The 16,892-nt window shown below is 47.3% G+C and overlaps 1 protein-coding gene across 1 annotated transcript in view; it reads right to left on the bottom strand.

The window, feature by feature from the left end:
• Positions 1 to 16,053, bottom strand: part of PITPNA (phosphatidylinositol transfer protein, alpha) — a 48,820-nt gene extending 32,767 nt beyond the window's left edge. Inside the window, exons 1-4 of the mRNA XM_006863227.1 lie at positions 15,778 to 16,053; positions 11,398 to 11,428; positions 3,450 to 3,595; positions 87 to 178 (exon numbers count right to left, since the gene is read on the bottom strand). Coding sequence (XP_006863289.1) covers positions 87 to 178; positions 3,450 to 3,595; positions 11,398 to 11,428; positions 15,778 to 15,797 — 289 coding nt within the window. The 5' untranslated portion in view covers positions 15,798 to 16,053. The remainder of the gene's footprint in view (positions 1 to 86; positions 179 to 3,449; positions 3,596 to 11,397; positions 11,429 to 15,777) is intronic.
• Between the last annotated feature and the right edge of the window lie 839 nt (positions 16,054 to 16,892).

Below are 16,892 nucleotides of genomic sequence, written 5' to 3' on the forward strand. Positions count from 1 at the left end.
TCACCTCAGCCCTAGACCTACCTGACAATACCCCTGGGTCCACCTCAGGGGCCCACATTCCAGCTTCTATCCAGGCCTGTACTCACCTGTTCTGCAATAAGGGTAGGCATTCCACGCCTTTTCATGTATATTCAGGGCTCCCTCTGGGGCCAGCATTCGAACAAACGTGGGCACCTTGCTATAGTAAGAAAAAGGAGTTATAGAGGGAACTGGAGGAGAGAGAGGAAGAAAACAATGGGCTTTTCTTTCACCTTCTTTTAGGTGACAGTTCAGCTTCTTCAGGGGAGCTGATGAGCAAGTTTCACTGATAAGCAGGTTATTCTGGAAAGTTTGAAGTTACCTGTTAAACCCTGACATCCCAGCTCTCAATGTTGGCTACCAGTATTTACCCACCACTTGCCCCACCACCTACCAAGAACAGGACTGCAGGTCAGAGCCCCAGGCATCTTGCTCTGGCTTATCAGTCATTACACATTCTTCTAGAGCTCACTGGCTCTCTGGGCAAGGACAAGACACAAAGGAGATGCCTCAGAGAGTACACCCAGTCTAGGTTTATGGGTCACAGTGGTTGGCTGACTGAATGATCTGCTTTCCTCTGCTCAGTGAAGCCTTAAGGACCTCAGGGCTAGATGCCTTCCAGGACAAAATCTTTTCTTCATTTCTTCTTATCTCAGGATATAAAATAAAATGTATAGTACGAGCCCAACTGAGTGCATACATTCCTCTTAATTTTTAACTGGTAACTTTTAGAGAATCTTTAGACAATTCTAGTCACCTCATTAACTTTATTGCCTCAAACCTAGGAAGAGTGCTAACCCCCAGTAAGAACTCACTCAGATCAATACACTCATTCAAGTACCTGTGTCAGCCACTGGAGATACATACAGAGCCAGCACAGACGTTGCTCAGGCCCTTGAGAAGCTTCCAGTGGGAATACTACTAACCAGGTAAATGAAAAAGCTGTAAGTGTGTGCCCTGATGGGGTGACCACAGGTTGAGCAGAGTCTGGGGAGAGGCATGATGGACTGGGGAGGCTCCTTAGGAAACACGTGGAGACTAAGACTTAGCTAGACAAAAGATGGGGGCCGACCAATGTAGCTGGTGCAGGGTATGACAAGAGAATATGTCAGAAGACCTGTTAAGTTATGTCAGAGTATAGACTTTAACCTGGGGACAAAAGGAAGCCACCTATAGTTGCTTTGCTGGAATGTGACTGATCTGCCACTCAGAAAGATCACTTTTAAATTAGTGGAAGGCAGGGAGACCCGTTAGGACCTGCTGCAGTAATGTAGGCAAGAGATAAGGAGAGAAATGGAAACACTGGCAATATTAAGGAGATGGAACCACCAGACCTTAGTTTGACCTGAGGTATGCAGAAGAAGGTGGTGGTAAACCCAGGTTTCTGAGCTGAGCAACTAGATGGCTACTACATTAAGGCTTTTGTGTTTATGAGGAAAGGCAGCTGTGGTAGTCACAACACTGTTGGCTTGTTTTCTTCTGCAGTTAGGTGTTTTCATGTTAAGTACAGACTAGTGGTAGCAGCAGCTCAAAGTTCATAGCCTCTCTTCTGAGGAGGAGGAGTGGTGGGTACAAGAGCCCCACCTTCATCATACACACAGATCTCTTCTCTGCCACTTGAGCTGATCAGCTGAAGCTTGAGGAACCAACTGGCCCATTCTGTGTAAAACTTCTACCTCACCATCTCTATCTCTCTCTCTCTTTTTTTTTTTTTTAATGTTTTATTGTAAATTATGTGATAGTTTACATGGGAGAACATTAGTTTTACATTCAACCTATCATATATCGTTTCATTGCCATGGTTACAATCCCCCCCATGCATCATCAACCAACCAAAGGGTATACCCTGCAAGCCTGCCCCACTCCCTCTGTGTCTAAAGTCCCCAACTGCTCCATCTCTCCAAGTCATCAACTCTGTCTCCACCTCAGGCATCACTGCTTCTCTGGGTAGGGTCCTGCTCTCCGCCCTTGATGGTCCCAGGGACCTCCGATCCTAGACTGCAAAATTAATCACTCCCCTCCTTGCTACAAAACGTCTACCTTTACATTTCCAACCTTCACAAGCAGTCCTGATAACAATTATTCCTTTTATCGGCCCCGCCTAGACAGATTGGATACTACTCAGTGGAGATTGTACCTTCCTCCACGCCCTCTGGATCTAGGTTCCCTCTTGAAAGCTTGTAAGCCAGTCACTTCTTGCCTTTGTAGTCCTCCCATTTTGGGTAGCCAATGTCCAAGTTGCCCATCCCTGCCACCATCTCTTTTTAATGTCCTCTTTAAAAACACAGTTTGGGGACAGTATAGCCGAACACAGTTTGGGGACAGTATAGCCGGAGTCTCATGTTAAATCTAATCAACTGTTGATTCTTCATAAAAATTGTCTGGCAGTCAACTCAAAGCCAGGATGGAGCGGAAGGAAGAAAAGGCCTGGAGGAGGAAGAACGCACCCATAAGAATGTGGGATCAAAGGGAAGAGATTTCTCCCCACTTCGTGGTGTTGCCTTCCTTTGGCTCTGGCACTGAAAAAACTCTGCACATCACCAGAGGAGCACTTCACATCAGGGATCTCATTAAATGCAAATGAAATTTGCTTCAGTTCAGTATAGTGACTAGCAGTTAAGATTCAGGTTTATTTATTTGGATAGTTTTTTAAACTAGCTTGGTTCTGCTTCCATGTAGCCTGCTATGTTTACTGCTGCTTTGAAAATCCTTAGGGTCAGCTCATAGCAGATGGAGATATTATTGTTTTCCTTAGAAATTTAGCAAATTTGGGTGGTTTGCTATAGACTCTGGTACACAAATCAGTTCAAGCTTTATTTTTAATACTAAACTTTCGCTCCAAAGGGTTACCAAAACCTTATTCACGACCTCTTTCAGAATTTAAAAATTACTATCTGACCTAGAAATTCTACTGTTTGAAACGCTACAGATTTACAGAGACAAGTTCATCAAGATTTATACAAGTGAGGATTTTTACTGGAACACTATTTGTGAACATCTGAAAATGAGTATCAAAGTACTATGTGTACTTGAAGTGACTGAGGCAGGACATGTTGATAGTGACAGATAGTATATGATAAGTAACAAAATAGCAACCTAAAGCACATGTATGATTCCATCTATGTAAGACAGAAAAGAAATCAACATGCATTTATACACACCCATCTGTGTATTTATATACACACAGATATATAAAGTGGAAGGATCTGTAAGAAACTAGACGCTATTCCTCTGGAGACTGGCACATGTATAACTTTTATAATAAAAAACAAAACAAAACAGAATTTTAAGGGAAAAAAGTACCACCTACACCCACTCTCACAGGTGAAACAACTTGAGCAACCAGATAATAACCTGGAAACAACCCCAATTATCCATTATCTCCACTTCAAAACCAGGCCAGCTTTCGATGGTGCTGCATACTCACATACCTCTGTAAGTGGTAGATCTTGTGTGTGTACTGCCCTTTCTCGCCATCCTTCTCATAGGGCTCATTCACCAGAACCTCCACGCCTTCGCCACCACCCGTTTCATTTTTACTGGCTTCGGCCACAGAATACAGCTGCCCCACTTGATACTACAGGAATGGAGGAACGGAGTTAGTTTCAACACAGCGCCTTCTCAACAGCTGCACCCAATTCCGTTGTTGATAACTGTCTAATAGATCACTCGGGATCCCCCTCATCCAGAAGCTCATTCTGGAGTTTCACACGAGGCTTTACCCAAATCTACCCACAACTTGAGAAGGCGGCTCCACGCCTTCTCTGTCTTCCCATTTTTTCCTCATACACTAAGGGTTTATGAGAACAAAAAGGCAAGTAGGTATGCTTATTAATCTCACACCATCATCTAGTCCAAGGGAACATTTACTCTGTATTAAGATCCCAAAATAGGACCTGGGTTGGTCCCTAGAAGTCTCTTTATTTCATTCATTTAAACTGGCAGTGGTGAATGTCTGGCCCAATGTTTGTATTGTTGTTGTTAAGTGCCCGACTCATAGCGACCCTGTATAGGGTTTCTGAGGCTATAGATCTTTACAGGAGCAGAAAGCTTCATCTTTCTCCCACGGAGCAAACTTTGGTACTTTCAAACTGCTGACCTTGCGGTTCAGAGCCTGATTCGTAACCACTATGCTACCAGAGCTCCTTAAGGCCCTCAAAATCATTTGGTCTGGCCCTGCCAAGGCAACTGCAGTTCCAGTCATCACACTGGGGGTGGTTATGTGCCGTGGAGTTGATTCCGACTCATAGCGACCCTGTACAGCTTTCCCAGGCTGTAAATCTTTACAGAAGCAGAAAACCTCTCAAGTTTCAAACTGCTGACCTTGAGGTTAGCAGCTCGACTCAAAACTACTACGCTACCAGAGCTCCTTAGTCATCACCTTGTTGTTGTTGTTAAGTGCTGTTGAGTTGGTTCCAACCCATAACAACCCTATATAGAGTTTATGAGGAGTGGCTGGTGAGCTTGAACAGCCGACCTGTGGTTCAAAACAACTCTGCAGTCCAGTGCATTAAGCCACAGCGCCACACCAAGACTCCCAAGTTAATTAAATGTTTGACCAAATATAGCAGGCTAATTTTTTTTTAATGTTTTATTGTGAATTATATGATAGTTTACATGAGAGAACTTTAATTTTACATTTATTCCAATGTATATCATCTCATTGCCATGGTTCTAATTCCCTCCATGCATCATCAACCACCCAAAGGGTATATCCTAGAAACCTACCTCCTACACTCACCCCCCCCCCCCCGCCCCACAGTGGCCGAAGCCCACAGTCCCTTTCCCTCTCTGGATCCAAAGTCTCCAGCCGCTTCATCATTCCATGTCATCGTCTCTGTCTCTATCTCAGGCATCTCTGTTTCTCTGGGTAGGGTCCCACTCTCGGCTTCCATTGATGGTCCCAGAGACCTCCGCTCCTAGCCTGTAGAATTAATCCCTCCCTTCCTTGTTACAAAATGTCTACCTTTGCATTGCCAACCCTCATAATCCATCCTGATAAGTATTATTCACTACAGTATCATGAGTTACCCGTCTGTATTTCCTTTTATCAGCTCCGCCCAGGCAGATTGGATAGTACCCACTGGAGATTCTGCCTTCCTCCATGCTCCCTAGCACTAGGTTCCCTCTTGAAAGCTTGTAAGCCAGTCACTTCTTGCCTTTGTAGTCCCCCGCTCCCATTTGAGTATCCAATATCCAAGTTGCCCATCTCTGTCTACTCTGTGTGTGGAGGGGGTGGGAATGTTTCTTGCTGTAAGGATTTGTTCCTTCTTTTGAGTTGCTGCTCCATAGGTATAGGTCAAGTTCATCAGATTGTTACCGCTCCCTCTTTTTTTTTTTTTTTCCCCTCTTCTTTCTTCTCCTGGTTGAGCTCCGATCATCCAGTCATCCGGTCCAGGTCACGTGGGTATCATCTGCAAGTGTGGGTGCTCCTGTAGCAGGCTAATTTTTCAGTTAATAATTTTGTATGGTCCACAAATGATGTTATAAATTTTGACAGAAAAAAGGTTCCCCACCCCTGATTTAAAAGGATCCCTGGCCCTAAGAAACATCAAGGCAAGTGGCCAGGTCCTCTCAACACAAACCCTCTTCCAAGACTAAAACTCAACGGAAATGCACGCTCTGACTGGTGACCACACGTATCACCGATGAGGGGAAGTGGGGTAAAAGCTGCAATGGAGAGGCAAGCTAAGCCCTACAATGTTCAGTGGACTTCTGTGCACCCAGTTGGGGACCTGGATGGCAAGCAGTGTGAGGAGACCTGGGGACGTGGCCATGGAGGACTCGAGAGGAGAGTGGAGCTACCGACTGACGGGAAGAGAGGGCATGTGCACAGGAGCTCCCACACTTGCAGATGATACCCACGTGACCTGGACCGGATGAATGGATGATCGGAGCTCAACCAGGAGACGATAGGGAAAAAAAAAAGTGAGCTGATACAATCTGATGAACTTGACCTATACCTATGGAGCAGCAACTCAAAAGAAGGAATAAATCCTTACAGCAAGAATTATTCCCACCCCCTCCACACACAGAGTGGACGGAGATGGGCAACTTGGATATTGGATACTCAAATGGGGAGGGGGGGACTACAAAGGCAAGAAGTGACTGGCTTACAAGCTTGCAAGAGGGAACCTAGTGCTAGGGAGCATGGAGGAAGGCAGAATCTCCAGTGGGTACTACTCAATCTGTCTGGGCGGAGCAGATGAAAGGAAGTGCAGACGGGTAACTTGTGATACTGTAGTGAATAATACTTATCAGGATGGATTATGAGGGTTGGCAATGCAAAGGTAGATGTTTTGTAACAAGGAAGGGAGGGATTAATTCTACAGGCTAGGAGCAGAGGTCTCTGGGACCATCAACGGAGAAGAGCTGAGAGTGGGACCCTGCCTAGAGAAAGAGAGATGCCTGAGATGCCTGAGATGGAGACAGAGATGATGACATGGAGTGATGAAGCGGCTGGGGACTTTGGATCCAGAGAGGGAAAGGGACTGTGGGCCGAAAACATGGGGGGGTGGGGGTGGAGAGTGCAGGGGGAGGGCTTCTAGGATATACCCTTTGGTTGGTTGATGATGCATGGAGGGGATGAGAACCATGGCAATGAAATGATATACGATGGAATGAAAGTAAAACTAAAGTTCTCTCATGAGAACTACCATATAATCCACAATAAAACATTAAAAAAAAAAAGGATCCCTGGAAGCATAGTGGATTACAAGCTGGGCTGCTAACCGCAAAGTCAGCAGTTCAAATCTACCAGCTGCTCCATGGGAGAATGATGAGGTTTTCTGCTCCTGTAAAGATTTAAAGCCTCAGAAACCCTATACAGGATCACCATGAGTTGGAATCAATTCCACGGTACACCACCACTACCACCCCTGATTTAAGCAGGTCATAAGAAGGAGCTCTGGTAGTGTAGTGGTTACGAATCAGGCTGCGAACCTCAAGGTCAGCAGTTCGAAACTACCAGCTGTTCCACGGGAGAAAGCTGAGGCGTTCTGCTCCTGTAAAGACTTACAGCCTCGGAAACCCTGTACAGGGTCGCTATGAGTCGGAACCAACTCCACAGCACATAACAACAAGACTGACTTCTGGTGAAAGGAAGTTGCCCAGTGCTGAGGAAAATCCACATCTGCTGTAAAACTGCCTCATGTACTTCAGATGCCTACTCCAAGTCTGTGCTGGCTGGGTATACCCTCTATGCTGGACCTACTAGATGGCAAAAGCCTGGTTTTCCTTTATTTGGGTCACATGCCACCCTATCAAGTCACCAATCAAGATCACTGGCCTCCTCTTACCCCCTCAGGACAGCTGTGTTGGGGCCAGTGGTCTGGGCAGTGCCCAAGCCTGGCCCTTCTATTCTCTCCTGTATGAGAGAAGCTGTCCAAAGGGAAAATCAAGGTGGGAAACAAACAAACAAAAAAGGAACAACAGTTATATGCACAAGTTATGTCTACAGGAGGGATGCATCTTCAGTATCACTGCCAGTGCCAGCCAAGCACAGTAGCTTAAGGAGTCTGAGAAAAGAAAACGTGACTTGATAACTCAAGTTATCGGGAGTGGGGAGGGGAAGAAAGCAGTTTTCCCCACCCTGGCTCCCCAAACTTCAGGCACTTCCAGGGTGAAGGGCAAGGGTTTTTATCTCTTTGGAGATTTGAAAAGAGATTGCGTCTCTGGACAGCTGCCATTTTAAACCACAGCCTACGGCAGCAAGAACCAGAGGCGGCATTTAGGGCTGCTTCACCTGGAACTTGGCAGCTTGCTTTACCAGGCAGCATCCTAGGCCAATTCACTGCTCACCATGAAGCTGAAAATCCAGCACAAATGCCAAGGAAAGGTCCAGGCAGGTGATCAAGGCTCAGCTAATCCTATAAAGAGGAACATGTAGGTGAGAGCCAGTCACCTTGACCTTGCTGGTCCTGAGCACCATCAGTGCTGCCTCGATGCCTCCATGGCACCCCAAGGTGTCCCTGTTCCAAGTCCACTCCCTGGACACAAAACCCCTATAAACTGGACTAGGGCTTGGCAGAGCTATAGTTCCTAAGAAGCAGAAACTCCGTTTCAGGGAAGACTCAAAAGAACATGTAGCCACTGACTCAGCAGACCGTGCTGATGCTTGGGGAGCAGATCTCAAGCTAATCCCCTTTATTTGGTTCCTCTTCGGGGCAGGCTCTAAGAGGATCAGTTTGTCACACTGGCTTCTTCCCCTTTTAATCTCTCTTGATATTCTGATCCTTTAATCCCAAAAAGTGAAGGCCGTTTTGTCAATCCCAGGGGGTAGGTAAAACTGGCCTCTGCAAGCTATAATACAAGTAAGGGTTACTTGTCATGTCTGAAGGTTGGTTCCCTTTGGCATACTTGCTCCAAACCAAGGAAAGTCAGATTCAGATGCAGTAGGGATAGAAGTCAGACCATTGAATCAAAGAGCCCAGAGAAGACTGGGACCCATGGTTCTCAGGCCTAGGACAATTTTCCCTGCATTACAGATTTGCCTCCTTATCCCAAAGAACTAAGAAATTCAGCTAAGAGAAACAGAGACTACTGCTTTGGTAATTTGGGAGTAGGAGCCCACAACAATGTAGTGGCTGAGACTGAAATACTAATATGAAACTAGGCATTAAAAAACAGTAAACTCATGGGTCCCACTCACATAGCCAAAGGGGATAGGGCCTCATATCTTGAAAGTTAAACAGCGCTGACCAGTATTGTTAGGTATCAGGGAGTGAGTCAGTTCTAACTCATAGCATCTTATGTACAACACTGCCCAATCCTCTTTTTCCATTTTCTATTTTACCAAGCATGATGTCATTCTCCAGAGACTCCGCAGCACTTAACAACAAAGGGTACCATGTTATGGATGGAACGACAAAAAATGTGTCAACTTGGCTAGGCCATTAGTTATTTAATTATCTTCCATTATATAAAGTGATGTAATTATCCTTTGAGTTGTAAATCCTAACCCCTATGTTAATGAGGCAAGATTAGAGGCAGTTATGTTAATGAGGTAAAATATAACCTACAGAATTCGGTTATAACTAAGAGATTAAACAGGTGGCAGAGATCAGATAAACCACCAAGAAAGAAATGAGGAGAGAACCTCCTACACCCAGGGGAACATTACCCAGGAGTAGAAGATAAGAGATTTCTGCTTTAGATAACCAAGACAGTTGTTGTTACATACAGTCCAGTGCTTGTGGTTCAAACTGATCTTTAGGACCAGGACTCCAACCAAGACAGTAGAGGGTGGGTAATGACAAGGCAGACCACTTTGACACACCCATATCAAACACCCAGGGGTTTTTTACTCTGCCTAGAAACTTTGTACAGTATTAAGGTCAAAGGCTCTGGCCAGTCAATAGCTGATTCCACCCCTATAATATTGATCCAAGTCATGAGGATGGTTATAAAGACGATCTTGTCTTTTCTCTCCTCACCCCCAAACTAAAAAAAAGTGAGGCTTACTTCAAATCAGGGCTTCCCATTTGGGAAATGAATTCAAAAGTCACATAACATGAGGCTGTGTTCATGTGAACCATTAGTCAAGATGGGTTTACTGACAATGACTGAGTAGTTCAATCATTACTTCTTCCTTTGTTGCCCTCACCATTCAACTTTCTGATCTGGGACTAGGATTCAAGTCTGTTTCAACACTACCCCAGACATAAGCTGCTTTCTTCTTCAGGGGTTCCTTCTTGAGCCCAGCTAACCACTATGAGGCAGTGAGATGAATCTAACCAGAACTTACTTCCCAAGCTTCCTCTTAGACTTCAGGCTTTCATCAACCCACCTTACCACTTCCTCAATACTGTAGGAAAAAACCATCACAAACTAAAAAACAGCCAATTCTGGATGCCCTCAAGGCAGAAGTTCCCCCTTCCCTCCCTTCCAGGAATAAGTCTTACAGCATAATCGCCAAGAGGTGCCCCAAGGAGAAGATTAGGTCCTTTGGTCTGCAGCACTTCTCAGACATTCCCACCCCTCATGTCATCAAGAAATTCTCTGTATGAAGATACAGACATGCATCCATGTCACCCCTAGGAGCCACACTGTGCCATCCCCGAACTGGAGGGCACCATTCCTAACTAGGGCGCAAGACCTTCCTGCATAGCAGAGAGGAAGTCAGCAGACCCCTAAGAGCTGGATTTCAGAGCAAGGTATATATTGGATTCTCCTGCTGGGAAAATCATTTTTGGTAAAGACAGCAAGGCTCCCAAGGGAGGTGTAACAAGGCACCCCCAAGCCAATATCCGTCAACCCAGAAAGCTACTTCCTGATTCCTACCTTATACCCAGTCTGTCCTTTCTTTTCCAGGTTCCTCACTCTTATTTATTTATCCTCCCTTCCCAGAACTGCCAGATCATGTTCAAGCCCCTTCCCAGGTCTTCACAGCTCTGAGGAGATATATAGCTCGGCACTTAAGACAAAAGAATTGTGCATTTGTCCACCCTTCTTGGAAGCCTAGCAGCAGTGTGGCTATTTGTCTGCGGGCTCTGTTGGCCCGACTACATTTTTAAAAATCCATTTCATATTTGGAACAGAGTAGACATGATCACAGGAGCTTCACGCTGACACCAGAAGAAAAGGAGATGAAGCCCTGTATCTGAGGGCACTGTATGGGTGACAAACAGCACCCAGACTCAAGTATAACTAGATGCCTTCTGTCGGGGTCAGCAGATTCAGAAGGAAGCAAAGAGAAAACCTGAGGCAGGACAGGGGAGTGGAGAGGTTCAGAGACAGGGTAGGACACAGAGGCTCCGTGACAGGTTTCTGATGTCCAAGAGACCAATTCTGAGTCAGCATGGCCTATGAACCTTCTTGTGGCACATCCTGCCAGATGCCCATATAGTGATGTGAGGCCTAGGTACCATTAAAGGACAGAGGGCAAACCAAGCCTATTTGTTAGTTCCTGCACTCTGTAGAAGGAGGGGTCTATATCTTGGTCTTCCTAGCAGTCACCTCCAGTGACTAACTAGGGAGGGCCTTGCTGACTTTCTGGCCTGCTGGTTTCTTGCACAACTAGAGAGCTCCAAGTACACTTCCCAGATGAGTCACGGAGGTGCCAAGGGTCATTACCATCAATAGCATGCCCCAAACAGGTACTACCCCAGCAAGCAGAGATAGTTTTGTCTCTACTCAGAGTCATCCATCATGCCAGCAGCTTTGGGCAGGTTGCTTGCAATTGCCCAGGTATACACAATAATGATATACACAGGAAAATGGTACCAGGAAAATTCACATGGAGCACTGCTTGTTCTACTTTAAAACAAACAGGAACATTATAGGGAGGTCCTGCAAAAGTCTAGGCCAGTCAGAGCACAACTTAGCCAAGGGTCATAAGCAATCATATACATCATGAATAAGAAAAGAAAAAGGACTTACCTCATCTACAGATACAGGCAGGATGACTCGACTACAAGAGAGGGAAAACAGTATTAACTTCAGGTTCTGAAGTCTGTCCCAGGCTCCTAAAGCATCATCTTAGAAAATATCACACATTTTGTTGCACATACATACTCACTATCAAAAACCCAGTGGCTAGGACCCTCTGTGCAGTTCTGGTATTCTATTTAGAACTTGTGATTCAGTACAAACCTGCCCCTGACACACACACACAAGCTTCTTCCCAAGTCTCTGACTCACGTTTGGATCGGCCTTTTTAGTTCCCTTCCCCCACTCATATTCTCCACAACAAGACTTACCAGTGGGTTCAGCAAAAACATAAGAGAACAGACCCTGCAAATTCTGAAACAAAGGTTAAGGATTCAGACGCACAGAATCAGAGTCCTGGGATTTACAACTCTGTGGACCTAACTTCCCAATAACAGCTTTCAAGGTGAAAGCTAGAAAGGGGCCAAAGGTCTTGCTTAATCACCTAAAGAGCATGTACCAACCATCTGTGCTCTGGGGCAAAATATGACAGTACAAGCTACTACTATGAAGCCACCAAAAGAAGACACACCCAACTTGCACCTTAACATCCTGAAACTGTCCAAAGATAGCCTAACTGATCACTTTTCTCTCATTCTTCTCCATTTCAAAGACTACGCATTGAGGGAGGTACCAGCAATAACCTGACAGAAAGTCAGGCCAGCAGTCCCCACAGTGGCCAGAACTCCACAGGGGTGTGAGGGCTAGTGGCACTCATCCAGGTGGCTTGTTAACCGTTTGACACACAGACCAACAGCTGACCCTCAGATCAAAGCTGTGAGGGCAGAGAACTGAGACAAAAACCTTGGTGTACTCTCATACAGGTTAAGCCAGTTCCTAGACCCTGGCTGGAACCCACTGGGCCCTTCTCTATCCTCCATGCTTGGTGAAGCATGAGCTGCTAGCCTTCCTTCCTACCCAGTGGGTTGATCAATCTGGCTGCTTGCTCCAGGCAAGTCAACTCACAATTTTCTAGTTCCTCTAAGATGCCGCAAGAAGCCAGAAGTATACAGAAGACTCTGAGAAAAACATTTCACTAAAGGCAAGGGACCAAGCAGAAAAATAGCAAGAAAAACAAAATGGGCTCCAAATCTTTACTGCCTCTTGTAGAATGATTCATAAAATGTAAATCCTCCAGTTTATAGGATACTGCCCCTGACTTCCTCCTCTCATTAGACAAAGCTGATCTTGCAGAAAAATGCGCCCAACTTGGACGCCAGAACTTCTACATCCTAAGAAGAAACTTCCTAGAAAACAATAAAGCTTTTATCTTCAAGAACAGCATAAAAAAACACATCCAAGAATGTACAAAAATCAAAGCAATGAGAATCCAGTTAGAGGAAGGGTCAGAAACTTTAATACGAACAATTAACCTTCAGATACTTGGTGGGCACCAAGTTGTCCCCCCCCCCGCCCCCACACACACACACACAAAAGAGACTAGCACTGGCCAATTTCTACAGGATGTTTTGAGGTTGTTACTTGACATCTGCCAAGCCAGACACGTCTCCTATGTTCCTCAGGAGCCAAACCACCTCAGCAGCAAGAGGGTGTGATTGCAAAGGACTGGGCCACAGATACAATGCAAGGCTGGGAGTCGGGCGGTGCTCACTTCAGTGTGACCTTCACTCCACCCTTCCCAGAGCTGCAGCAGCAGCACTGCAGCCACAGCTGAATGCTTCAGATGTCGTCCCCAGCAAGGATGCACACACTCGCCTAGCATACACAGACAGGGCACAAGTCAGGAAGGAAACACAGATGCCAGGCAAGTTCTGTATCCCAGCCCCTTTGGGCCTTACCTGTCGGGCTTCAAGAGAACAAGAGTGGGAAGAAGTACCTCTCTTCAAAACTCACTCAGATCCCTTTGGAAGGGCCCTTCTTTTCCCTGCCTGATCTTTTTAATAAAAACTACAGCTCTCTACAGACTCAACAATTCATCTGGAGAAAGTGAAAAGGCTGGACATTCAAGATGAAAACCCCAAGTGCACCAGGCTTCCTCCTCTTGGAATCCCAAGGCTGCTCCTCCTCACCACCACGTAAAGCTCTAAGCTCTGGTTGGAGCTGAGTACCAAGAAGCAGGGGTGGAAGAGACTCAAGATACTGCTCTTCAGATAACATGCTCATCATCCTTCTTTCACCCAAAGTTCCACACTAAATGTCCTATCCACCTGCAAGGAGCAAGCCCGATGGGGGCGGGCCAAAGTGCCTTCACTGATTCGATGCACACCTGCTGGCCCTAAACTGAGTCCACCAGTTGCTCTCTAGGCTTTAGTACCAATGTTGCCACTTGTCCTCCCTCCAGGGCACAGTTTCACTGGAAACTACACACACCCATCCTATTTGAAAAGAGAAAAAACCTGGTGATGCTTACTCTCTGATAGCATAGTGATTAAGAGTCAGGCTACTAATCTCAAGGTCAGCAGTTTGAATCTACCAGCCATTCTGTGGGAGAAAGTTGAGGCTTTCTGCTCTCGTAAAGAATTACAGCCTCGGAAATCCTATACAGCTTAGCTATGGGTTGGAGCTAACTACATAGCACATAACCAGCCATGAGCTTCAGAGATGGGTCATCCCATCTGTATGACAGATTAAGTAATCCAAACTCCAAACATCCCATGTGTCATGCATATCCTATGCAGAAGTTACCAAATTCCCAACCCCAATAGTAGTTACAAATTGGGCTGCAAACCGCAAGGTCAGCTGTTCGAAACTACCAGCTGTTTCCAGGATAAAGAGAAGGTTTTCTGCTCCCGTAAAGATTTATATCCTTAGAAACCCTGCACAGGCTCACTATGAGTCGGAACCGACTCCACGGCACATAGCCACAACAACAGTGCCTACTCAGGAATCCTGGTGTAGCGCAATAAAAAAAGTGGTACTGGTAATGTGCGCTGGAGGCGGTTCCAACTCATAAGGCCCAGGTATAGGGTTTCCGAAGCTGTAAATCATTATGGGAGCAGAAAGCCTCATCTTTCTCCCATGGAATGGCTGGTAGATTCGAACTGCTGACCTTGAGATTAGCAGCCTGACTTGTACCCACTACTGGACTGCTAACCACAAGGTTGGTGGCTCAAACCTATCAGCTGCTCCTCGGAAACCCTATACAGGTTGTTGTTGTTGTTGTTAAGTGCCGTCGAGTCGGTTCCAACCATAGTAACCCTGTACAGGGTTTCCAAGGGTGTAAATCTACGGGAATAGAAAGCCTCATCTTTCTCCAGTGGAGTGGCTGGTAGTTTTGAACCGCTGACCTTAAGGTTCTCAGCCCGATTCGTAACCACTACGCTACCAGAGCTGGTTGGAAGCCACTTAATAACAACAACAGTGATACTCAAGAACTTGCTCACCCTTCACCATCTTTCCTCAATTCATGGTTTCATGGAAATGTCAATTGCTCAAGGCTATTTCCCCTTCTTTCCTCACCCAAACTGAGAATACCCTCAAGACAGGCTGCCCCTGGCCCACCAGTAGGCATATTCATTCTCAAGCATACTCTCCTCTATCCTGGGCCATCACCATAACTCCCTCATATCACTTCATCCTTCGCCCAATATTACCTAAACTCCTCAAGTGTTCCCATGTATCTCCCCCAAATCTCCTCTTCTGCACCTACCACCTGGGCACCTAGTCAGGGCAGTCACCTCTTCTCTCAGTCAGTACCCTCTGCTCCACAGGCCCTTCCCATCACCCAAACCTGGCCCTGATTCCCCAGCCATAGTCTTCTATTACAATCCTTCCCAAGATGAGGCAGCCACTCCTCAGGCCCCAGGATCCCCCCAGCACTGCTCCCATCATCTCAACTCCATCCCCTGAGCGGTCTCTTGTACTCAAACCGATCCCCACCACTCCAACCCTGCCTGCCCTTGGGTGACTCCTGAGCCCCTCAGACAAATCCTCCCTCTCCCATGCGTCTCCCAGCCCCTCCTGCAGTTCCTGGCTAGCCCCTTCAACATCCCCTAGTTCCCCTTACCCCCGCCCCTGTTGAGCCACCTCACATCTCAATGTCTTCACCCCCTCATTCCCTAGGCTCCTCCTCAGGACCTGTCTAACGCTCACTGTCCCCTTGACCCCACTTCAGGGCTTGACTCGCCCTCGTTGTCCCCTCGGCATCTCATCAGGGCCTGTTCGGCCCTCTCTCTTCCTCTCAGCCCCACCTCGGGCCCTAAGCTGCCCTCCGCTGTCCCCTCGGTCCCTGCTGAGCCGCCCAACAGCGATCTCCATTCCCTTGGACCCTTTCGGGCCACTGCACCCCTCTGGCGCGCCGTCTGTCTCCCGGGTCGTCATCCCTCGTCCCTCCCTTCCTCCTCGCTCCCGCGCAGCGAGCCGGACACTCACTACTCCTTGTACAGCACCATGTCTCTTCGTGGCTCGGCGGCTGCCTGCTGCCCGCCCGGCCTCCTGCCCGCTTCTTGGCGGCCGCTCTCCCCGTGGCCCGGCCCGGCCTAGCTGCCTGTGTGCCTTCGTCGTGGTCTGCTCCGTCCCCACCGCTCTCTTTGAGGACGCCGCGCCGGCTCCTGCCACCACGGCCTCGCCGCCTCCCGCGCCTCAGCCGACGCCGCCTGGAGCTCCGGTTCCGCAGCGCCGCGCGGGGGCGGGGCGTCTCTGCGGCAACCAGAGCGTCACACGCAGCGGTGCGCGTTGACCTAAGTGCGGAGGCGGAGCCTTCTAGGGCCAGCCCCCTCCCTTCCTTAAACGGGCCGCAGCATTGGCCTCAGCCTACGAGTTGGGTTCCGGGTGTGTGCAAGACGCTAACCGAAGGGAAGGAGAGGCAGGCACATTGAAGCATCCAGCAGGGTCCTAAGGTGTGACTGTTCTGCAGCCGGAACTGATGCCCGTCTATACTTGAACATTGTTGTTGTTGTTAAGTGCCATCGATTAACATAGCGATCCTGTAGAATAATTTTGAGAACAGAAATCCTCATCGGTCTCTCGTGGAGCGGCTGGAGGGCTCGAACCGCGGACTTCGTGGTTCGCAGTACAGTGCTTATCGTATGGAGCCACCGCGCTCCCCCAAATAATATTAAGAATAGCCACATCTATGCAGGACTCGCTATGTGCACATGATCTTCAAAGTGTTTTATTCCTCACAACAACCCTGCCAGAAAGGTACTATTACTGCCTCCATGTTGCAGGGGAGGAACGGTATGCAGAGATTAAGAGACTTAATTAACCATCTGTGCTCTGGGGCAGAATATGACAGTCCAAGTACTATGAAACCACCAAAAACCCAACTTGCATCTTAACATCCAGAAACTGTCCAAAGATAGCCTAACTGATCACTTTTCTCTCATTCTTCTCCATTTCAAAGACTACACATTGAGGGAGGTACCAGCAATAACCTGACAGAAAGTCAGGCCAGCAGTCCCCACAGTGGCCAGAACTCCACAGGGGTGTGAGGGCTAGTGGCACTCATCCAGGTGGCTTGTTAACCGTTTGACACACAGACCAAC

The sequence above is a fragment of the Chrysochloris asiatica genome, unplaced genomic scaffold (assembly GCF_000296735.1).
Source record: "Chrysochloris asiatica unplaced genomic scaffold, ChrAsi1.0 scaffold00054, whole genome shotgun sequence".
NCBI classification, from domain to species: Eukaryota; Metazoa; Chordata; class Mammalia; order Afrosoricida; family Chrysochloridae; genus Chrysochloris; species Chrysochloris asiatica.